Raw genomic sequence first — 25,397 nt, 5'->3', positions numbered from 1 at the left:
TCACCTAAGTGAATTATTTTATCATTAAGACAAGAATGTAAATAAACACAAATATGACATTTGTCTTTTTTAATCTGGGGACGAGAACATTGCTGACTCTCCGAGAGGAAAGAGGTGCAGGAGAAGAGAATTGGAGGAAGGAGGGAAATGAATCAAAGGAAGTTTTATGTAAGAAAAAAAGAACTAATTTCCCTTTCAGCTCCCTGACAGACATTTGGATTTTTGCTTTTTTTGATATTTTTTCCCCTCTTCATATAACTTGAAGGGATCCAGGTGAAGGAAGCCTGAATTTGAAGCAGCAGGCAAAGAGCCTGGAAATCCTGCCTGGGGAAACTCATCAGACCAGAGCTGTTATAACAATTCCCCTGACCCGTCCTGCCCACACAGTCGTACCGTGGCTATTGACAAACACCTGCAAAGTTCACGCAAAAATCCCCGTGCTGTGAGCATGGCATCTGCCAGCCTCTGCGCGTGGACTCCCATATTCTAAGTCAAAGAACAACTGCAGCACTTTGGCCAAAGAGACTCAAATTGGGTAAAAATACCCAAAGACTGGGGCAGTTACATTTCAGTACAATACTACCGGTACGTATCCCTACATTTTACATGCATCTTCTTTATGTCTCTTCATACTTTCTTCTTCCCGAACTACTCAGTCTCAGGGATCGAGATTCTGCCCACAACATATTTCTGCCCAATGTAACGAACGTCACCAAAGATGGCCTTTTGTGTGATCGAATTATGGGAACAAAAGAGCATTTCTAAAACAAACCATAAGGTTGTATCTTCGCAGCTGTCTTCCCTATCAGCCATGTTTCTGGCGATTAATGGATTAATTGTGGGGGGGCATCTAAATAAAAATGAATACAATAATTTTACGAAAAGAATTATCTTCGTAAGACACAAAGAGAGACTGTGCCAGTTGTTTAAATGATTACATGCATTTTTCTAAACACTAAAACCAATTTCTTTTGAAACAAATGCATCTGAAACATTCAAAACCTCCTAATGGAAGTCATGCAGAAGCGTTATTTTTCTATTTCCTAAAGTACTTAAAGACTATTTTACTTTCCAGTTCTTTCAATCTGTTTATATGTTGTAATGAGAAACAGACTTTTTTTTTTTTTAACCATGCTATTGCAAGAAAAATAGCGTTTTGGCCAAGAAAAATGCAGATTTCCCCACCACAGGAAACAATGAATCTAACAAACTTCAACACATTTAAGTAAAACAACAACTTAGTATTTTCATTAACAACTATGGTTTCAGAACAAAGCCATGCTGTAGAGTCTCTGTTATAGAGTTTATATCTCTTACATGAGTTAAACTAAATAGAACAGTTTCATCCTGTATTTTTCTTCTTGACGTCTTTGTCTCTATTTATTACATGCACTCAAGAACAGTTATTTAAGTGAAAGAAAGATTTAACAGGCTCAGAGCTATTTGATTTCTCCTAATAAAGAGAGCCAAGTGCTCAGTGCTTTAAGTAAACTGATATACTATTTATTTAATGTACAGTTATAAAGATTTGCCAAATTGCCTTAACATGTATCATACTATAATTAACTGCATTTGAAGTAACTGCCATTAGCTTATAAAATAATTATCTAAACAGATGACAAACACAATCTGAAATTCAGATTTGCGTTTTCTGTTGGTTCTCATTTCAATAATCTGAGAAGTGGAATGTTGAGCTATTCAACCTTCAATTCTGCTTCTCAGTTTTCCCATCCAGACCCACCTTTGTTATTTTTGTTTTGCAGTAACATAGGCTAGGAAATGATCTTTAATCCTGATGAGCCACCAAACAACCTCAAGACTTCCTTGTTTTACCTCTGGCTTGAACCCTGCAACTCCCTCGCGTTGACCATATTATTAAAGCAGGCTCTTTTCCGCTCAGATTAGCGAGGGCGTTGGCATTACAGCAGCGGTGCATCGCCACCGCCGAAGATCATTAAACATTAGATCACTAGCAATTTTCTTCTAAGGCAGTGTCATTTTTTAACAACTCAAAACATCCAACTACATAACAGACAGCTTGGCTGTATTTTAAATTAGCACAAATGCTAAAGCCAGGAAATGTAATTCTCAGGATATCAGAACAAAAGCTTCAGAGAAAAAAAGAATTCTTATATACCATAAGATTATCAGGACTAGACTGTCACACCGTGACCTTGCTGGCGTCTAGCTAATCTGACAATATTTGGCAGAGCATTGTTTCAAATCAATAACTAATTAACAAAGTACAAAAGAAGTTGTACTGTTTTTGAGGCTCCTTGTTAAAAATGGCTTTTGGTTGCACATGGGCAGAAAGGTCGCTTTTATGACATCTTCACGAGTCTTTCAACATCTTGCCACTGTCAGATTAAATTACTTTTAGCAATTAATTGTCATAAGTTAAAACAGAAGCACATTTGTTACAGCAGGTTGTCATAATGACATGGTGAGCAGTTGTTTTGATATGAATTTCTTCCACTGACCCTCTATCATATCTTAATTTTTTTGGTTGACCTAACTGGAAAATTGGGAGCAATCTTCTAACTCAGGCGGCACAGTCCAAACATTGGGGGTCTTACTGAGATTACAGACTGAACAATAATGGAACAGAAATTCCAGAGATAATGGAAGATCTTGAGAATAATATGTATCTTCTATAGAATATGTAACCTATGATGTCTATGCTGGTGGGTGGGATAAGAAAAATAAACCCTCAAAAAACCACATGGATGTGGCTTTTGTTACTCTTATAAATGGTCCCTGATGCCATTTTAATCCTTTATTAGCCAGCACCATTTGTTTGATGTGTTTTAAAACAAGGATTAAGATTTAACATCTGCAACCTGCACTCATTCAAACCGTTACTTAGTTTTGGAGGCTTGGATCTTACTGTGCTGTAATTAAAAAATAATTCTACCATGTATGCATCTTGTCCACCTTACAGATTACTCTTCCAACATTTGTTGTCAAAGTTTTTATGAGTTTGCTATAAAACATCACATCAGGATGAAACCGGACAACAATGCCAACAAACCACCCATGTATTTATTTGACAAATGCTAAATCCCATTTCAGCTGTTTGCTGGCCTTTGCCATGCCACTCCATTACCAAAGCCTCTCTCACAAAAAAATCTAGTTTGCTCATCAATAATGATGCAGACCCAATAAAACTTACCAGAAAAAGACAGAAGCATTATTGATTTAGCACCTTGTCCTGCTTAACATCTCAGGTCTTTCTTCTGTGAGGGTTGTTACCTCTTGCTATTCGGGAGGGAAGAAATAACTTTCAGTGAGTGGCAAAAGCAAGATGTAGGGTTGTATCCACAGGGCAAAGGCAGCAATGCGCTCATTAAGGTGCATAATAGTAATGTTAATCAAGACCTTAAGGAAAAAGGTATAAGGAAGTAACATAATCCCCTGTATTGGGTTAGTGCGGCAAGGTTTTGGTAGTGGGAGGGCTGCAGGGGTGGCTGCTGTGACAAGATGCCAGGAGCTTCTCCCTTGTTGGATGGAATTAGCTCCAAGACGGACCTGGTGCTGTCCGAGGCCGAGCCCATCAGCGACGGTGGGGGCACCTCTGGGATAGCAGAGTTAAGAAGGGGCCAAAAAACTGCACAGCAACAGCTGAGAGAAAGAGGAGTGAGATTATGTGAGAGGAACAACTCTGCAGACACTCTGCGTGGCCAGCAGGTCGAGGGAGGTTCTCCTCCCCCTCTGCTCGGCCCTGGTGAGGTCACATCTGGAGTTCTGTGTCCAGTTCTGGGTTCCCCAGTTCCAGACAGACAGGGAACTACTGGAGAGAATCCAGTGGAGGGCTGGGAGGATGAGGAGGAGAGTGGAACGTCTCTGGTATGAGGAAAGGCTGAGAGAGCTGGGGCTGGTTAGTCTGGAGAAGACTGAGAGGGGATGTCATCAATGCTTATCAATATCTAAAGGGTGGGTGTCAAGAGGAGGGGGCCAGACTCTTCTCAGTGGTGCCCAGAGCAACAGGACAAGGGGCAACAGGCACAAACTGGAACATGGGAAGTTCCATCTCAACATGAAGAAAAACTTTACTCTGAGGGTGACTGGGCACTGGGACAGGCTGCCCAGAGAGCTATCTGGAGATACTCAAAACCTGCCTCGACACGATCCTGTGCAACCTGCTCGAAGTGATCCTGCTCTAGCAGGAGGGTTGGGCTAGATGATCTCCAGAGGTCACTTCCAACCCCTAACATTCTGTGATTCTCTGAGATCAAGGTCAGTGCAGAAGGAGGGCAGGAGGTGCTCCAGGCACCAGAGATTCCCTTGCAGCCCCTGGAGAAGACCGTGGTGAGGCAGGCTGTCCTCCTGCAGCCCAAGGAGGTCCACGGTGGAGCAGAGATTCCCCAGCAGCCCCTGGAGAAGACCACGGTGAGGCAGGCTGTCGCCCTGCAGCCCATGGAGGTCCATGGCGGAGCAGATACCCACCTGGAGCAGATATCCCAGGCTGGAGCAGGGGCCGAGTGTGAGGAGTCCTCCCCCTGAGGAGGAAGGAGCGGCAGAGACAGTGTGTGAGGAACTGACCCCAACCCCCATTGCCCGTCCCCCTGTGCCGCTGGGGGGGAGGAGGGAGAGAAATGGGGAGTGAAGTTGGGCTGGGGAAGGAGGAATGAGCGGAGGAGGTGTTCTAAGATTTGGTTTTATTTCTCATTACTCTACTCTTAATTTCCCTAAGTCGAGTCTGTTTTTCCCGTGACGGTAACTGGCGAGTGATCTCTCCCTGCCCTTATCTCGACCCACCAGCCTCTCGTGATCTTTTCTCCCCCCTGCCCAGCTGAGGAGGGCAGTGACAGAGCGGCTTGGGGGGCACCTGGCAGCCAGTCAAGGTCAACACACCACACCTCCATATTGCCACGAAATGTCCCAATGCTTGGTTGTAGAGAATGCAATGTGGATAAACAGGAGAAGAGAAGTGGGACTGACTCCATCCTGCACTGGAGAAGAAAAAGACTGTGCAGAAGAATGGATCTGGTCTAGTTGATGAACCAGATCTTCAGGCTAACTGAGACTTTGGAAGAGCTCTGGTAGCTCTTACGGTTAACAACAGTTGAACAGTGTTTAACAAACCACATTTAACATATTTTACTACTTTGTGTAGTTTAGCTCTGTTAGTGCAAATGTTTCTACACTAACATATTTTAAAGTTTAAGCCTAGTTTAGTAATAAAGCTGACAATGAGTGCTAAGAATTGATAGTTGCCAGGTACCAGATGTCCTGGAAGTCCCCCAAGCTGCGATCATATTCGCTGTGTCCAATGTCCCAGCACAATGCTGCAATACCCAAAACTGCCTCTCCACCAAGCAGCACAGATTAGTTTTGGTGGTGACAACACAGGTGTCTGCACGATCAGGCTCCTTCCAATGAACAGCATTCAAGGAAAACTGGACAGGAATATCCTAAATAATGCACAACCCTTTATGAACATGGGCAGAGGTTTAACAGATGAAGAGGAACCAGGGGTCTGTCCAAGGGCTTCAAGGCAACCTGTAGTTAATGCACTGGCCTGCAGCTCAGATGTAGATTCAGGTCTCACTTTGAAACTAACAGCGTAGACAAAATCTTCTAAGAAGTGGTTGTGCACAAGCTTAATTAAACTGCTGTTCACTAATGCTTTATAATGTTGCAGCCTTTTTAATTCTGCCATTGTCTATCCTCTTTTAAACACACACTTGGCAAATCGTCAATTTGAATGTCACAGGGTATTTCTTCTCTTCCTGCAACTCAAGAACTGCTTTTAGTTTAAAATGAAAGTTTGTGGACTCAAATTAACAATGTAGACAAAACCCTTTTTTGCTGAAGAAATAACAAAGGAGAGGGAGTAGGAAGGACATGGACAGTACTTGTATCCTCCCCATTATTAAAAAATGGGCATGCCAATAACATCTGGAGAACATCTGTGAAAAAACTCCTACTGCTGTACTGCTCTAAGGTCCTTCAGCAAATTTAAGCAGATGATCTGGCTTGGGGAATTTCTGGATCTCTGAAGATATCATGAATGTTCTGCTCAACATGCCTGTGTTAAAAATGCCAAGAAACACCACTGCCTGTCTGGAGGGACTTACATCTTTCAATGTGTATTTCTGTAGCAATACTTCTGCAAGACCACATGGCATTAACCATGCTAATAGCTAGGTGGGTTTCCTGGTCTCTACCATCTGAGCCTACTCTTTGTAAGTGAATGACCAACCACAACCTCAGTAGTACCAAACGCTCTGAGACAGAGGATTTTGCCTCTCTTCACAATGTCCACGAAACCAAACACTTCTTTGAGGGCTAAGGTGGAACTTCGTAATGTAGAACCACTGAACCACATCAGCTGGAGAGCACCTCTACAGGTCATCTATCCAATACCACGCTTAAAGCTGCGTCAGCCACGACTGGTCACAAGTTCTGTGCCTGATACTTTCCAGCAAAAGCAAAACCAGTGAGCTCTGTAGCTGCAGTGTCGCAGAAGTGTAAAAATGTATGTAGTTGAAGTTCTCCAAATCTTGCGCCACATGCATTTGAGACACAGTGACTTTGAACACACATTTCACGGAGGTCCTGCAGATGACTGCCACTGCGGACACAACCTCATGTACAATATATTTCCATGTCATAACTTTTTCTTTCCAACTTTTGTATGCTCTGCGAACCTCCAGCACAACTGAGGCAGCGGTCACCTTTTCCAACTGCAGTCTGTCTTTGCTGAGTCTAGTGGACCTGAATTTTGCCTGGGCACTTTATCTGCAGGTAGAAAGAGCATTATTTCACAGTGCTGTTAGCAAACCATGTTATGGTTATTTACCACAACATTAACAGAGTAACAGCAGCATTCCACTCCAGTGATGATACCGTCTGGTGCCCATCAGGATAAAAACCCACCAACTATCAGTCAAACTCTGTAAGTCAGCTGAGGTAGTTCAAAACAGAAAGGGAAAGGAAACGGTAAAGGAACACAATGAACAAACAGCCAACAGCAGCAGAAAGGTATTTAAGACAAGTGGACTCCATGATCAAATCAGATAAGGAAGAAATCCTTCCCTGTGAGGGTGCTGAGGCCCTGGCAGAGGTTGCCCAGAGAAGCTGTGGCTGCCCCTGGCTCCCTGGCAGCGTTCAAGGCCAGGTTGGATGGGGCTTTGGGCAACCTGGGCTAGTGGAGGGTGTCCCTGCCCATGGCAGGGGTGGCACTGGGTGGGCCGGGAGGTCCCTGCCCACCCAAACCAGGCTGGGGTTCTCGGATTTTAAGATCTATCACAGCAGTAACTCATTTGCCCACTTAAGGAAAAGCAGTCAGAGCCTCAAGCAAGCACACAGTGTCTGAAAGCTTGACATACCTCAATGAGGAGGATTTCCAAGGTCTTCACTGGTAAGGATTGAACAATAAGCAACAGCCGTTAAACATAAGCCTACCCTTTTTGGCAGCCAGTGGAAAGGACACACGATGAATAACATGATCCTGTCATCAAATGTGCGTGTTCATTTTGCAAACAACAGGCCAAGCGGCTCGGAGAGGTGTACTGCAAGGTGGAATGTGTGAGGGCACTGACTTATCAAAGGATAAGACCACAAAGTTAAGTGCAGAACCTAAAAATCTTTCAAACCTACTTACGCAGTCTGAGCTTTGCTAAATTTCTTCATTACTTAATACTCTAACTTCAAAAGAATTCCTCAGCAAACCAGATCCCTAAAAGAAATAAATATCTGTCTTCTTAACGTCTCAGGCAATTAAGGCTTCTGTTTTCCCAGGTTAAGAACAGAGTGGCTGTGACACAATTAAGTGATAATGTCAATTGCCCACTTTTCTAGGATATAGTCTGAACTTGCAAGATCCATGAAATCAGATTATTCAGTTACACAGCAGGTGGATGAGATAGGAGATAGGAATGAAAAACCATCCTGGAAGGAAACACCAGTCCCAAAGAACAAACATGTTGCAGATGCTTATGAAGTACCAGGTGTATTGTCTGAATTAACTGCCTTTTAAATTTCTCGCTGTATTGTATCACTGGATGTACTGATTAAATCTTTGCTTTCTCTAAAAAAGGAAACTTTCCAGTCTCATGTACGCCATGCCTGCACGCACTACCTCAGAGCCCACCTCCTGCAGAGCCTGCAGGATGCTGAACACGCAAGAAGACGTGTAGGTTTGCTGTGCTTCAGCGTAGGCAGTGCCTGTGTGCACTTGTGTGTGTGTAAGGGAGAACTGCTCCAAGTAATTCACACTGCATTAAAGGTATCACGACTGACCCAAATTTAAGCGATACTATACAATGTGTAAGTTGTAAAGTAAGTCTTTCGGGACAGAGAAACTCTTCCACTCACTCCCTAATTCCATAACGACATGAAAAAAACCAGATGTAATCTTTTTGCTGTTTTTTACCAGAGGTGTAGAGTGGGCAAAGACCCTGATGTGCAATCCCCGCACTCACTCACACTGCTCACCGGCAATACAAAAAGCGTGATTATGATTGTCAAAAGCTACTAACCCAGGGATGTCCCCTTCTTTCTGAAGAACCTGTTCAATACAGTTGTGATACTTCTCTCACGCCACGCTTTTGCAAAAAATACCTAATGAGAAGCTCCCAAAGTGCTGCTTTAAAGCCCAGAAAAGCTTAAGGCTCCTCAACACACACAACTCTTGGTAACTTGAAATGCAACTCAGTCTTACTTTATTCAGTAGTTTCCCTCCAAGCAGTGCCATCTATTGGGAAAACTAACTAAAATTCAAGTATTACTTGAAAATAAAGAAAATAGAACTCATTCTGTATCGACAAATTCACTCTTGCCAAGCACTGATCAAAAAGTAGAGAGAATGAGAATCAACTGTTAAATAACAAAGTGTAGAAGAGTGGGGCTGAACAGCATGCACCCTACTCAGGGGAGAAAACCTGCTACCACGGCTTTGCAACCACAAAAGACAAATAGAAACGTATTTTTGATCATGTAGCATCCCCTTTTAGCCAGGGAGAGAAGATAAAACAAGGATTCAGCTGAGAAAGGAACAGGAAGATTTCTCAAAATTTGGATGAGTTTTTGGCTAGAGATTCTGTAAAACAGACTACCTTAGGAAAGACTTCTGTCTGGACACTATGAAAATGAAGTTAACAGCTCTGAAGTTGGTAAAAGGTAGTTCTCAGGGCGTGCTGATCAGCTACAGAGTTCACTAAGGCATAGCAAGAATGGAGGTCATGACTCTGTTCTCCTCAGAGCTCACAATAAGGCATATTTCTTTGCCCGTATGGGGATGACAACAAGCTGATTAAAAAGATAAACCTTGTTCTCAAGAGGCAAACAATACAAAATAACATCACACAGTAGGTAAAGTCACAAAAAGTTATGTTTTTTAGTTAGTAAAATCCTTCATTCGTAAGGATTTTAAAATGTAAGGATGAAAGGGCTATAATAATTCATTTTTCAAACTGCCAGCCACCTGTGAATTGCAGGGTAGGAACTGGCGTTTTTTCTGGGCAGCTTATTCCACATTCTTCTATGCCACCGCTTCCTCCACTACTTCTAGCCCCTTTGGCAGCCGTCACTGCTGCAGGCAGCCAAGCAGACTGCAGAGGAACTACCACATTTATCTTAATACCAAAAGCTGGATTTTCTTTTCGTATTTTTTCCTGAATTTTCACTTTGTTTTCAGTAGCAGATGAGGTGAAAACAACATCCTCGCACATACTGTATCCTGTGTCCCAGTTCCCTGTCTGCTGACATTCATTTCTCAGGACTCCACAAATGTTTTCCTGACCTCCATGCATTGCGATGCAGTCCTCATATCCCCCCCACCCAAAACCCATGAATATTTCTAGGTGTGGGGTCCCCACAAAAAAACATTTATTTTGCAACAGCACCATTCATCTTAAGATGACTAGAAATTAATTTTCATCATCTCTCACTATATCAAGGCTCTTATGGCTGACTGGTTCCCCAAGAAAAAAAATCATATAAAGAATGTCCACATTTTGCAAAAAAATGCAAAAAGCACTTGAGCCCCTGCTAAATTTTTTCTGCCGGTTTTCCCAAACACAGTGAAATCTAGCATCAGAACATGCATGCAATAAGTTAGAGGATATTACCCTTGTTTTGGACATCAGCTAAAAGGATATTATCCTTTCATTCTGTAAGATACATGATAAAGGATTCTTGCAGACAGCACTCTGTACTGGCAGGAGGATGGACCAGATGACCTACGAAGTCTTTTCAGCACTTCACTGTGATCTCTTCTCAACCAAGACAGGCAGTATCCGAGCACAAGAAGTTTTAATAATTTTATTCACCTTTGCCTTCAACAAGTATGTCCCCTTTCTGCTGAGCTAGTTTTCTTTACCATTAGCTCACTAACCGGCCAGGTTTACCAAGCCCGAATCCCAGCTGAGAGGGAAGAGGACTCATCTGACCTTTTTCAGCACAACGGGAGCACCGTGCAGCTCGTGGTGGGAGGAGAGATGCAAGCCGGTTCTTTCTTTTGGAAACTCACACGGCTTGCCTCACGTTTTAGGAGCCGGATCTAACAATGCACATTTTGTCGGCATCACGTAATGAAATGTTTGAAAGACACCAAAGCTAGATGGCCCTGATTCATTCCTTTTCTTTGATCAAACCACACTTGTGAAATGCAGAACAAAGAGAGGGTATGGCAGAAAGAAGAGCCAGTGGTACTCCTGAAGAGATACAAAATCTTCTTTCAGTGATTATCTGTGTCTCTGTTCTTGCTTGCTCAAGGAAAAGAAGACAAATATAACTTCTCCAGACTGGTAGACGCAAAACATACCGTAAGAAGTCTTTACAATCTCAGGATTTTTAAAAATACCTAATTTAACTGCACAAGCCAAATAGCCTATGCATAAATTATTGAAAACTACTATAGTTTAAACTCTATGCACTTCAGCTATTTAACATAAGATGCCTGTTGATGGTAGTATCTATAGAATGAAACGTATATACATATTTTTCCTGTTATATAGACATTACTATAGGAACTTTAAGCTTATCTGACCCTTTAGGAGTGATGCAGAGGCCTAACTGTAGATGCTCAGTGCCATTTCAGATGCTTTAGAGTCCTCTGCTTGGCTTCCAGCCGTGGGGCCGGTGTGATGCAGGTCCTACGAGACATCAGCCAGATCTCGCCAGGGCACCCAGATCATCTCAACACGTTTATGTCCCAGTGCCTGAATTGCACACTTTTTTAACTCTGAACACCCAGTGGTACGCGGGGCAAAGAACAATAAAGCCATGGTAGTTTCTAAGCAGTTCTCATGAGTTTTCCATTGCCTGTATGATTTTGCTGTTGCTTAGAAGCGAAAGGTTTCACAGAAACAGAAGGAAGTAACAGGCTTTAAAAGGTAAATATAGATGAAGTAAAACCATGTGTTATTTCAGATGCATAGGTAAAGTAACTCGAAGCTGTAAGAGGAGGGGAAAAAAAAAAATAAATGTATTGCAATATAAATGTTGGACTGAGACTCTGGAGGTTTGGGTCCTGATGTTCAGGTCTGCCACGGACTTTCTCAGTGCTGGAGCATGTCCCTTACCTCTTGGGAGCTGTCTGCCTAGCGCTTGTCATTTTGTCTCTTCTGGTGGAATAAAGGGCTTATTAGCTTGGTCTCAGCAGCACGCTAATGCAGTCACACAGGCTCTGGACGAGAGCGGGCGTGCACCGTGCCAAGTCACAGGGTAGGCAGAGCGAGCCCGCATCTGTCCAGGGACGGCCACAGGGCCAGACCCGCGCAGCTGGCGGGACCGCAGCCGCGCCGGGAAACGGCTCCGTCGCCAACGCAAAATAAATCCGCTGCGCCGAAAGGTCGCCCTGCACAAGCGGACACTCTTGCAGTGACCTTCAGCCGGGCGATGCCTCGTGTCAGCCGTACCAAACAATAAGCAGAAACGGCACAACTGTGCTTGCACGCTTGCCAGGATTTCCTGCCCATCAGCAGCCACTGCGTACTTAACCGTGTATTAATAAACCTGCCTTTTACCGCTTTCTCCTAAACACTGGCACAAATTATCCTGATGCATCCATTTTTAGTAAAACAAATTAATTAGTTGCGCATGATCTTTTTCTATTTAATCTCTGGCAGAAAATGGGAAAAAATATTTATGAAAAGTATGTTACATCTGAAATTAATTTAATATCATTGATATGCTGTTAGTATAAATAGCACTGCTATAGATTGTGCTACAGTAAAATTAATATTTGCAGTAACAATTATTAAAGCAGCTAGGATTGGTGGAAAAAAAAAGGACAAATTTCCTAGCATACAAACCTAGGAAAGGCTTATCCCCTTTGCCCAGAAAACCTGACCCCATCAGTTGGTCTGATAAAAGTACTTCCTACTTCTTCCTTCGTTGCCTCTTTGATATCCTTTGACTATTGTGGCAACAACGTTATTGCAAATTACTATCATTATAAAATTATGTGATTTATACTTTTTCCTTTAATAACGTTTCAGAATCCATTCAGTATACTTGTTTAAGTGGCAAACGCTATTTAGAATGGGATAAATACTGATTTACATTTCTAAGTGTCTTTTAACATAGAGAAGACACTGTCAGTGTGAAAATCTGTAGGGAGTGGGAGATGGCTTGGAGGATGGAGGGAATAATCATGTCACATTTAAGCCTGTATGATCTGTTTCCATAGAAAAAGGTTAGAGATCAACAAATTCTCAGTTTAGTTCAGTAATAAATGAAGGTTGGCTAGGGTATTAAGTTTCTGGGAGGAAGCATTAGCCAGTGTGTACAGCAGCAGCCTCTGGTGGTCTAAGAAAAAATGGTAGTATCTATAAGCAAGGATAGAAATACGTTTTTTAAAAGGATGTATGTACATATTTAGCTATTTGACTCAATCCTCCATTCAACACATTAAAAACCAGATGCTTTTAAAATGATCTGCTCGCAATATGCTTGTTAAAATCTGAACAGTATTAAAATTCATATGCATTCATTAGCATGTTATATAAAAGTAAAATGCTTTTGTTTAATCGTTCCATAAAGTATTATAGTCAACGCTGATTATCAGGAAGTTTTTTTCCTCAGTTTGCACCGACAAGAAAGAAACCAAATTTATAAGATTGTTACTGAATTGATGACATTTTCTGTCTTCACTCGTGAATTCAGTTGGCAGATGTTTTCAAGAACAAAAAATTCTGTCTTATTACAAAACATATTAAGCAGGTTTTTCTGCCATAATGTTTGACATGATGTTTATTGCCCAGACCAAATTAGTCCCTTTAACAAGCTATAACGTATGCCAGAAAGTACATTATTTCATAGTTACGGAAACTTCCAGCATGAAACAATAAGTACTTTGATCTTTCAAGCACTATGCTTAATGCACTACACACTCCCAAAGTCGTTTTTATTTGTACTCATTTTGTACAGAAAAATACAGTGCAATTTGAGATTTTGTATTTTAAGACTCTGCTTTTACATATTCTGAGTATCCCAGCTATTTGTTGTTTTTTTCTATGAAAATATGAAAATACTTAAAGAAATTAACCACGGAAGAATTCAATTTTTCCATATTCTTGGAAAATCTAACTGCACAAGTGGGAGCACCATCCAGAAAGCTTTCATGTGTTCAAACCACATTTCCTCATCAGATCGTAACAGAACTCAATGACCATACAAGAACGCAACCCATGATATTTATTCCTGCTACTTAACAGTCTGAAACAATTTCTCCAGCATATTCGACACAAACAAAAAATCTTCCTTCAATGTTAGATGCATTTGATGCCTTCTTGTGAAGCTATTTTTCATCTAGTCTCTCTGTACCAGTCTTCCCTGCTTGGCAAAGATGACTTAAGGTTTACTCAAGTTCTTCAAAACTCTTTGACGAGATCATTACAAAGCAGATACCATCCTTAAATATTTCTGTGAGGTGACGGTATGTTTTATTTCAAGACCCCAGCGAGTCAAATGTATGCTATAGTACACAGTAAGGAAAGGTTGAGATTATCCCAGACCAGCTCCAACACCATACCCACAGCAGTCTGTGGTTGCGGAAAGCCTGGCAGCAAGTCCCAAGGCGCAAACGAAGGGTGATTCCTGCAGCACACGTAATCCTACGGACCCAAGCATGGGAGGCAAGAAATACATTGCAAACAGGGCACTGCACCATTCTGTTTGCATCGTGCTATGCCTGGACAGACTGACAGCCGTGTCTGTGGCCAGGAAGGTGGAGCAGAGCTTGCTGTGTTCACAGCTCCTCTTGCAATCACCTAAAGACTTAGCAGTTCTGCCCAAAAGAGTAAATTGCACATTATTGGCAGTCCAGTTTTCTTTCAGAAACCAATAGGCAAGTAAATAGGAATAATTTGTCCTGCCACACACCAAAGCAGGGATGTTTTTCACTCTACTTCAAAAAACTCTCTGTACTAGATCCTGCTAAGGAAAAAAACCCCAAAGAATTCTTTCAGAATAAAACACCAACCGCATCAGAAAACCTGATTTCAGTTAATTCGCCCAGGAAAGGAAACAACCATCTATGCTTTCATTAAAAGTTATGCTACTTCTTTCCTTGGTTTAAAGAAAATCAAATAAAGGGAACATCAACACTCATATTTGAGGCACAGAGCTGCGCAACAAAGAAAATGGGATGGAGTCATGCATTTTATGTTTCGGGGGTCAAACCTCCTGAAGCCAAATTCCATACCTCATCAAGCAAGAGCCACAAGAAGGTGGAACTGTTAAAAAGGTATCAAAAAAAGGTTCACTTTCCACAAGGGGACACGGAACCAGCATGCTGACTTAACACCTTTCTGGATGATACATCATCATCCACCGGCTTCTGATAGACCTTGAGACAAGCCTGGTCACCCCTCCCAAGAAGCAGGGTCTGTCTGGTGGGCAGAACAGCATCTCTCATAAAAAGCAGCGGGTAAAAAAATCAGTGCTCTGTTAGTGACTTTGAATACGGATACACATCCTTTTGTTTCCCACACTAATAGCCAGATATTTCTCAAAAGACACAGTAATATTTATGGTGTTAGTGATAATCTCACATCCAGGTTACAAACCCTTGTAACTGGCCAGCACAGCCATTTCTCCTACAACCACTGTAATGCTAAACCACAATTAATAAGAACATGTTAAAAATTAAGATGATTCTAACGTGTCTTTTGCTGGATTTTTCTCTGTTTTGCACCAGAAAGGCATATGCAATTTCACTGTTTTAACTACACTGTGGCGTTTCTGACATGTTTTTACCATTGAATGAAAATGCTAACTTTCACAATAAGGGCTTTGGAAATTGCATGACTCGGTCTCGAATGTATAATGCATAGTATGTATATGAAGCGGAATGTGTCAAAGTGCAAATAATATTGTTTGTGCCCCCTGCAGAATTAGAAATCCTCGGGTAGCACTGTTATAACGATCCCATGCTGGTAGCATTACAAAGTGCAAAGGTTCACTGAGTAAGAAAAGAGCGAGGGACAGAGTTTCCTCATTACACCATTCTCGAACTATTCTAGCTTAAATATTTATTAAGATATTAATAACTCTCCTCCTTTATCTGCCTTCAGAAGTTCGGCTGAAACACAATGGATGGCTGCTCATATGAAAACAATACATTATAGGGTAAATCTGCTACCACACAAGATGAACACCGGTATTTTCCACACTACAGTATTAATTCAGCAGGTAATATGTTAAACTATTAGGCTATAACTACTGCCTCCCCAATATAAGACAATATAATACAATAAATGCATGCATGACATGCGAAGCTAATATGTCGCCTAAGCTGCACTAGAAAGTGTTTCTTATGTACACCTCTGTTTATAAAATCATTTTTACAAAGTCTTCCTTAAATCATTCTCTTTCTTGATAGAACCAGTGAGTTCCTCTGGGGTTTATTTGAAGTTTTCCTTTGAAATTAGAAAGGAATGTTTTGTAACTCTTCCAAAACTTCACATTCAATAAGTGACAAAAAATATCAATAGAATAAAGAGCCAGGAACTCTGTATGAACTCTTGAATGCCATCTCGATAATGTGTTTGTTTTTAAAAAAGCATACTATTTATTAGCCAACGTGGACAGTAAACACATCTATACATCATTAAAGAAGGGCAAACAAAACCAAAAGACACTTACTCTAATATACATCTGCATAGTTTCTTTTTCTTTCTGTGGATTTCGATACTTTTCGTAGAAGTCACGTCGCTTCTTTGTTTCCTTCTGGATTTTATCTTTTCTTTCCCTCTTTTCTGCAGGTTCATCTGAGCTATCAGAAGACAGCTGTACTTGGGCTTTTGTCTTCTCCACTTCAATATAGTTCTCATTGGGATTCAGTACTATTACTCCATAGCCTTCCTGTTTTAGAAGAGACACACACACAAAAAGAAGAAATATGAAGAGGGAGATTTAATGCTTGAAAATGCTTTGCATTTACTTTAATGGTCTTAAAAACTTTTATATTTATTTCGCTAAGTTCACACAACATGATTTATAGAAGGGTATTTTAAGAATATTGTTTGTTTCATTTCTGTCATTAAAGGGATATTGATGTGTGAATATGTGTCTGTGCGTGCAGTTATGCTCATACACATCCCTCAGCGTCAGAAAAGTTGCCTGTTTTACCTTTAAAATAATTTAATATGTTGTTTTATTCATAAGCACTTTATATGACTTTTTCAGAAAATCGTGTAAGAACTAAAAGCAAAATATTATTTTAAGAACTCCACATAATGATGAATAAAAAGCTTTATACCCAGCCAATAAAAACCTTTAAAATAAAAAGGATGGAGGGATTTCATATATATATATATATATTTTAAAGAAAGCATGTGAAAATTATTCACCGCAGTTTAAAATAGTAAACCCTTTTGTCTAGCTGACAACAAGCACACCATGCAGAAGCCAACAGTGGCAGTAACAATGAATCAATACCAAAATTGATTCAGTGGTATTGCTTACAAGTCAACTCTTTTACTGTGGGGATGACTTTTAAGTACATCTTTAAATCTGCTCTAAAACTTCACTGGGATTATGTCCCGTATTCAACAAACCCAGAGAAAATTCGTGACCTACAGGATGCTTTTGAGCATACCAGCTGCATTTTTGTGCCTCAGAAAATGAGCTGGTTGAAAAATACATGAATTTATGAATGAGAAATAAATCTTGAATAAATCAGCCAATCATTTTATTATGATTTTTAAATGATGGCAAATCACACAAGAATTGTAATATTCGTGGAAGATATAATCGCAAGCGCAGGGAGAAAAGAGAAGCACGTGCATTTAACAGATGAGTCCTTAAAGTTACCATGGGTTCCCAGTCAAAATCAAGCTGTCCTTTAAAACTAAATTTTAATAAAGACTTACTTTTCGGAAATGTCTATATTAATTGTCTAACTGAACAGCTTTATTGCGGCTTTTCCCTTGGTGCTTCACTTTGCGCTTGGGCTAGGCACAAGGATCAAAGAGGTCCCCACACCTAGTTGGCCATGGCAAACCAAGCCCACACCAACAAAAGATACTTTATTTGGGCTCGCTTTATTCTAATCTGTAGAGTCATTCACAAACCTTGTAGCGCATTGTGGCCACTGTCAGGTAGACAGATTGTCACTCGGTGATTTTCTACAGTTGGACACACTCGACTAGTTATCAAAATCGCATCTGAAGGGAGTTGGGAGTTCCTACCCCTCGTCCTTGTGCCCTTCTCAAACGTCTGCCGTAGCTTCTCCTCCCACCAAAAACCAAGTTAAAGGGCATGGTTGCACTCTACTAAACAGGGTGAAATAGAGGCATTCAGGACACTGTCTCTGGCGTAAGGGACGTAGTCAAAAAAGGTCACCATAGGCCAAAGAGAAAATTGCCTCCTTGCTAGACGCGGCGCCGTGAGTAAGTGGTCTCCTGTCATGTCGCTCCCCTGCCCTCCCTCATGAGTGAATTGAGCTAGGATAAATATAAACAGGCAAACAAATAAATAAACAAAGGAGGAAGGGCAAAGGAAAACAGAAAATTGAAGAAGATGAAGTTTAAAATCTACCCCTGCCATTGCTGGTTGTATTAGCACACGACTCCGTTCTGTTAACACGTAAAATTTCCAACTTGGAAAATTCAAGGCCAAAATCCATCGCAGGGGAGAATACCACTTACAAACATTCCTAAACTAGACATCTCAGATGAAGGATGGTTTTTGAGCTCGATAGTGGCAGAGTAGGACCAAGTTGTCATGGTACTTGGCAGGTACTTGGTGATTTTGGGGGGTCTCTGTGCTCTTTGTCTTCTTGACCCGCTCGTTTTGAGTGGAGACGTTCTGCGTTATCTATTCGTTTTGCTTTCTATACAATGCCAAATGCAAAATTCATGTGTTTATTACAGGTTTACAAGTGATAGGGGGATTTGAAACTCTGTGTCCACTTTAAGCTGACCACAAAACAGACACATAAATCACCAAAGAAGTAGAATTTGTCTAAGTTATTGATTATGTAACTGAAAATTACATGACTCATTTGTCCAATTTTATAAGGACACAATGTCAATTTTTCACATAGACATCAACAGATGAAATATGATTCCATTTTTAAATTCACTATTTCACAAATCAATTAAAGGATTTTTATCAATTATATTTAAAGCAGTGTAACATGTCTCCCTCTAATTTTTTTTTTCAAAATTTCTCCCAGATAGCAGGCCCTTCCTGCCAGTACAATTAAAATAATTAAGTAATAACTGAGATAGGTTTTCCCATAATTGAGACACCCCCCCCCTTACAATTCCTAAGACTTTGTCTTAGGAAAATAACCTCTCTTCAGACTGCTTTGCTTACATGATGTAGTGTATTTCCCTTTCCCTTGTACTTCTGCATCCTAAATTGCAAGATGTAAACAATGGCACCAGAAAGAAGATTTGAGAGTAACATGTATAAAGCAACATGGTAAAACAAAATGATTGGTAAAATTGTACCCAATTACAGCCTCTCTCATTCAGCCTTACCCCAAGCATTTTCTACTGAAAAGGAATACTCAGCTCTAAATAACATCCATGTAAGCAATGTGGCTTTTAAGTTCAATTAATTTTTAAAATATGTATTTCACACGGGCATAGATGCACCACTAAAGTTCAGTGCAATCAGAAAATTAAAAAAAAGGTGGAACTCCTCACTAATGCACTAGCATGGGGCCGAGCAGCATTCAAGTCAATGCAAAACTGAGCATGCAACACCACTAATATCAAAAAAAGGCCTTTAGCAAGCTAACAATAGGCAAGATGCGCAGTGTTTGGCGTGACTGTTAAGCAAAGACAAAATCACATTCACCAAAAAGTATCTTTTTAAATGGAAGTTGTGTTCAGAAGTGTACACCTCACAATGTATTAAAAAATATCAATTTCAGCTATGATGGGCTGACAGCATTATGAGAACCTGTTGACCTATGATGTAATTAAGTACCGTCATCCACGAGTGTTCTTAAAGCTTGCCACCATCAGTAAAACATCAGGTGTGTTTTCAACATACACGACAGTGGAGTAGTTTTCTCCTGTGTGTCCAGTGCACACAGAAAGAGAAAGCGCGCTCTAAAGTGCAAAGTTTTTTCCCGGTAAAAAGCTAAACTTTGGGACAATCCCCCCTTCCATCAATCTTCAACTGACTGAAGCAAGCCAAGCCCCATGCTCCACCACGTCTGAGAGAATACCGATGTTGCACCGAAGCCAAGGTCTGCCTGCATCCCCCATTAGTCTATCCATGATGAGATGCAATAATCAGGAGAGACACTGATAAATACAAACCCAGCCTCTAATCCATGAGTTCAGTGGATACAATTTCAGTTTCTCTCTCAGACTAAAACACCCAATTAACGGCTATTTCCCCAAATTCTAATGCTTCAGGGTAAGTAAAATGTAATCTACACTAACTACTAGCATCCTCCAGGTAACTACTTCTGGAGGTAGAGGACTATGTGCAAACTCCACTTGCAGGTTCATAAATGCAAATGCAATTAATACTTATGATTGAGCCAGCTAATGATGACGAAAGGAAAAGCAGGCTGACAAAGTCCAGTGTTGGAAAGAATCATGAATCTTGGCTACAAAACCTTTACTAGAAAGTCAGAACAACATAGAAGGGCATTTTCCACCCAAATGCATGAGCCAGAATCACCGTGGTACTTTCTGCCTCTTACTATTAGTTCAAGTAGGATGTTCGAAATAGAAGGAATTTCAAAATTATTGCCCCTGACAGCAAAAGTAAGGTTAAAAGAAAGAACCCCAAAGTATTTGAGGTAGATTGCAAATCTTTTGAAATCTCTTCTGCCTGGCCACATGAATAATGAGCCGAAAGCATTCAGCTCTGCATATTAATCCACCAAGATGGGACACCATATGTGACCAGAGAGGTCAGGGCTAGAAAGGAATCTTTTGACCTATGTAACTATCTTTTTGGACCACAAGCGAGGGTCTGAAGGAGATCATTTTCCTAAGCTTTATCAACCTGAATTTTCAAGTTCAGGTTTCTATTTGGATTGTTGGCAACAAGACCGGAGTTAATTCCCAGGGGAAATGCAACTCAAAGTGCTCAGCTCTTAAACCTGCCCGTGGTTAAAAGGGACACAGCGATGTCCATTCATCTTTTTGAAAGATGTATGTTCTGTTCATTTCCCATCTTTTCCACAAGAAGGGTACATCTATGTCACTGTTGCGACATCGTAGGTGCAACAGTGGGATGAGGTCATGACAACCAATCAGAAGTCACTAGTGAAGCGTTAAAGTAAACATAGCTGTTGGAGATGCAGCTCAGCTTGAAAAATGCCCCCTCCATTATTTGAGCAATTTTCTCAAGACGTGACCTGAGACTGAAACGCCTGAAATGTCAGTTGACTCTGCTTTCTGTTTCCACGCAATGTACGTTTTGGCAACTGCACCCTGCTAATACTTTGCGATATTTCCATCCCGGCTACACCTCGGCTGCCTGAATTCCAGTGCTGTGTCCAAGTGTGTAAAAATGCCGTGTTACTGCCAAACACACATTGTCCCACTAAGTTCCCAACTTAAAATAGCTCATCAAGTTAGGCAGGAAAAGAAAACATGCCACAAAAAGTTTTTAGAGGACCACCTGTTGTCTATTATTTTTACATAGCACTTACTCATAAATCATAACACAGGGTAATTAATCAAGCTGTCAAAGAGAAGGTCAGAGGTGATGTGGGGGAGTCAGAAGGTCGTGCATGGGCTGATAGAGGTCAGGGTCACACCGCATTCCTCATTATCAAGTTGGGATGAGAGACGGCCCAAGCAAACAAAAGTGAAAGCAGATGGAGAAGTGAGTGGATAAAAAAAAAAAAAGGAGAAAATTTCACAAACAAAAAGAAAAGTGAAAGAAGAATGTCAGTTGCCTTCAAACAAGGAGGAGAATAGAACAGAAATACATTGAGATGTTCTCAAAAGGTCTCACACAATACAAAGAAACTACAGTTTGATTATTTAAATACACTTATTATAACTTTCCATCTGATCTTTTTGCAAATATTAAGCGATGCCGCAAAACGGGCACAGTAGTTTTGGTTCCATTTCACATCTGAAGTCAATGCTTTCAAGGTGAATTAGACAAAAGGAACCTATTACTGTGATGAATGCTGATGGATATATAAAATTGCTTCTAAATGCTGAAGTTTATTCCTGTTTATGGCTACAACCAATAGACATTCAATAAAAAACTTATAACCTGTTTGAATGATGTATTAAGAACTATACTTTCATATACACAAATCCTCAAAAACACAAAGCATCATAAAAGTCCCTCTGGATGACACAACAGTTATAAAATATTCTATCATTACACTGACCTGAATTAGATGCAGAATACTGTGCAAAATTAGCTGTCACCCTTTCCTCAAAATCTTTGTTAATCTCATTTTGAATGTTTGCAGCTTTATCAACACATGCATCAATGTCAGCTCCTTGGTTACTGAACCGCTGTACTTGGAAGAAGATATAATTAAAATGTTTTGGCACAGAAAAGGTGAAATTGTATCTTCCCCTGTTCCCTGAGGAGTCTGTAAAACATGTAGGATATATTGACAAACACACACCCTTGTCTAGAGCCCTGACATCCCAGGTCACCCAACTGCTATTTATTTCAAAACATTCACTTTACACTTACCCAAACTGTCACCTGCTGTGTTACTAACTTTTAATGGATATTAGACCTATAAAAACAATAAACTCTTCATTTCCGTTCTGTTACTGCCTTCTAATTCCTCACTGCATTAGGTCTGTATCTATTTGCATGCAGAACTGTATTCATCTTATTTCACCACATATAGTATCTTCATGTCAGAAACTATAGAACATGCCATTAGTATGTTTTACTTTGCTATTTGTTAATTTGGTGCTAGCGCAGCCATACTAAACAAATCAATGTTCAAGGCTAAAAAAACCCACCAGATAAGCTGCTACCACATTTTGAGTTTACTGCTGAAAAGTTGTGAAAAGAATTAATGTTATACATCTATCTATAATTAGCAACCCAAATATGTCTATGCGTAAGATCTGCAATCCTGTTTTATGATGTTTGTTCCCAAGGCCAAAACTGAATAAACACATCCATGAATTATAAGGATTTTACTCCGTCGCTTGTGTACTGTATTCTTGATAGGGAACTTGTGTGCCTTTACCAGCACTAATTTCACCAGGATTTTCAGCAGAAAATTATTTCTCATGGCAAGTGAAATACAAGGCACTATGCTATAGCATTAATGTAATTCGTCGAATTAACAGAAAAGAACTCTGTTCACGTCCAAATACTGTTTCAAACGTCGTCTAATAAGCCTCAGCCCCACCACCTCTCCCTGATGTGAGATTCGGGCTATCTGGAGAAAACACTGGAGCTGAACGACGTGAATCCGCCCCAGCCACGCAGGCGGGATACAGGACTGCAAATAATCCATCCACCGCAACTGCCCAGGCTGCAAAAACAGTTTCTGCTCTTCTTCACTAAATGCACACAGCTTTGGGGTCCATACAACCTGTGAGAGAATGAATTCACCAGCTACCCCAAGGCCCGGCATCTTTTAACAATACCTTATAGAAACCCCTTCTGTAATTGAAGTCTGTACTCTGAAAGTTCTCCCCCCCACACTTAAGAAATTATTTTATTTTCTGACAAAAATTTGAGATCTCAAGATCTCAAACAAGAACCTCATGCATATTTCACTTTTTTCACAGGATTTTAATTAAAAAGGTTATTCAGATTTATATAGAACTTAAAAATTTGAAAGTAAGGCACCGGAAACAATGGAAAATAAAATAATCTTCATAAAACCCACACAAGTAACAAGTAATTATTGGTTCTAATTTATCAATAGGGAAACCAAGGGGAATAACAGTTACTCTCTGAAAGTTATGCTCAAATAAGGTGCAGAGATGAAGCTGGATTGTGGGATTTTTTAATGTTTCTATGGTATTTCTAAGCATCCCATTAGCTGACAGTGAAAGTTCTCAACTGCAAATTCCTTTTCCAATCCACTTTGCCTCCTTGCCGCAGTGAATGTCACAGTATGTCTTAATTATTCTCATTTGTAATTCATAATGAATATACTCCCAAACAGGGTTTAAGTATGTATTTTTTATGTAGCACAACATGGAAAAGTAAGTAAATTTATCCTAAAATACACTTAATTTCCGTTCCTTTTCTAATAGTGTAAAATCTTTCTGTAAACATTTTCTGAAACACAGGTATTTCGGTGGGCTCTGAGGTTTGTCTAGATTTGTAACATCTTTAGCTTGCAGAAAGGCAACCCAAGTTGCCAAGTTCTTCTACTTTACCTTTCATTTCCAAGAATTTATATGTATTAAACCATTACAGAAAAAGATTAAACATCAATCTCCTGGAAGGTCTGTCTTTCAGTACTGTAAAGGGAAAATACATCATGCACATAAGTGTTTTCTGCAAAATCTTGAAGTTATCCAAGTCTTGAAAGACAAGTCCCATTTAGTGTTGAGCATTGTTTGTGACTGCAGTCTAAAAACCTTCTATCTCAATGACAGAAAATTCAGCTGGTTTTAGTATGTGCATGTATTCAGTCACTTCCCTGAGAAAACAGCCACTTGCAATCAAAAAGTAAAGCTTCTGGTTTGTACCTATGCTCAACAAACAGGTGCAATTCGGCACATTGATGCTCCTTCCTTCCCACAGTGACCTATGTCAGAAGACCTTCTTATACTTCTTCTGCTAAATAATTTAATTACTTATGAGTTATGGTTTCTTTGTAACCTTTTAAATGACTAACTCATTAAAATGCAAAAATATGCAAAACATGATGTCACTGGGTCAAACAGCTGTGTTGGTAAAATTATGGCTGTGAAAGTCCCTAAGAACATGAAAATATTAATAATTTATATTGCTCATTATATGGTATAAACTCTTTAAACAGATTTAGAGACAGATTAATTTTATAATCACAAAACGCTACACTACCTCACGGTAACAAATCTTTTTACCATCTGTGACCCTTTTGTATACATAAAATATAGCTTAAAAATCTTTCTGTTAGTATGTTTTAAATTACAAATATTGATGAAAAACGCCTTTTGAAATTCTGATAGGGATGTATAGAATTGTGTTTTTTTAAAAAAAAACCCTCTCTCTTTGTTATGGATTTTACGATTACTTAAGTTTTCCTGAATAGACAGCACATAGCAAGAACACATAGGTATTTCTTAAATGTCAGCAAGTCTTTACTGCAAATGCTTTGCAAATTAGTATCACATGCAGCCTGGTCTTGTGTTGCTTAAAAGGCTATTACTTTTTGAAGCTTGAAGTTTTTTGGAATTCGTGAAACAACAGACAAGTATTGCTGCAAGTATGTAAACAAAGTATTATGACATCCAAAGTTTAAAATGTCTCGTGTCCATGCTACACAGCCAACTCATAATGCTAAAATGAAAGGACAGTGAAACCTTCATTTCTGGGACTCTCAATTGATTGTGTCCTCAGATGCACAGAGGTTTCAACTTGCAATAAACAAGGCTGATTTTTTGAAGCTGCTAGTTATGAGTTTCTGCAAGTCCTACTTTTTTTCTGCTTTATATGTGCCAGACATTGTCCTAAGGGCTACCAGAACTTTTCTGTGGAACTAATATAAGGTAGTGGCATAATTTGCTCTTAACTGAATCCCTGGAAAAAAAAAAAAAGCATTCTACAGAAGGGAAAGAAAACAAAACAAAAACCCTTCCATGGTATTTATTTACTTGCGCACACAGAACGATTTTTCTCAAACCCCTTTTTCTCTTTAAATTGCTGCAAAATACATAACCCAGCAGAGCACTGTACATGCTAAGAGTTTTGATGCTTAAATGAGTCTCAGGATAGTTTTATGTGAAAGGGAAGGGTTAATGGGGATTTTAAACTAATGAACACAGTGACACAGGGCTCTGAAGTAAGCCATGCATAGT

The 25,397-nt window shown here is 40.1% G+C and overlaps 1 protein-coding gene across 4 annotated transcripts in view; it reads right to left on the bottom strand.

Annotated features, from left to right (window-relative positions):
* Positions 1–25,397, bottom strand: part of ARB2A (ARB2 cotranscriptional regulator A) — a 264,926-nt gene that overhangs the window by 121,687 nt on the left and 117,842 nt on the right. For all 4 annotated transcript variants that reach the window (XM_075739805.1, XM_075739807.1, XM_075739806.1 and 1 more), the window contains one exon: positions 16,099–16,317. In XM_075739805.1, the coding sequence (XP_075595920.1) occupies positions 16,099–16,317 (219 nt within the window). The remainder of the gene's footprint in view (positions 1–16,098; positions 16,318–25,397) is intronic.

The sequence above is a fragment of the Balearica regulorum genome, chromosome Z (genome assembly GCF_011004875.1).
Source record: "Balearica regulorum gibbericeps isolate bBalReg1 chromosome Z, bBalReg1.pri, whole genome shotgun sequence".
NCBI classification, from domain to species: Eukaryota; Metazoa; Chordata; class Aves; order Gruiformes; family Gruidae; genus Balearica; species Balearica regulorum.
The sequence above is the reverse complement of the archived record's forward strand: the minus strand, read 5'-3'. Positions and strand labels throughout refer to the sequence as shown.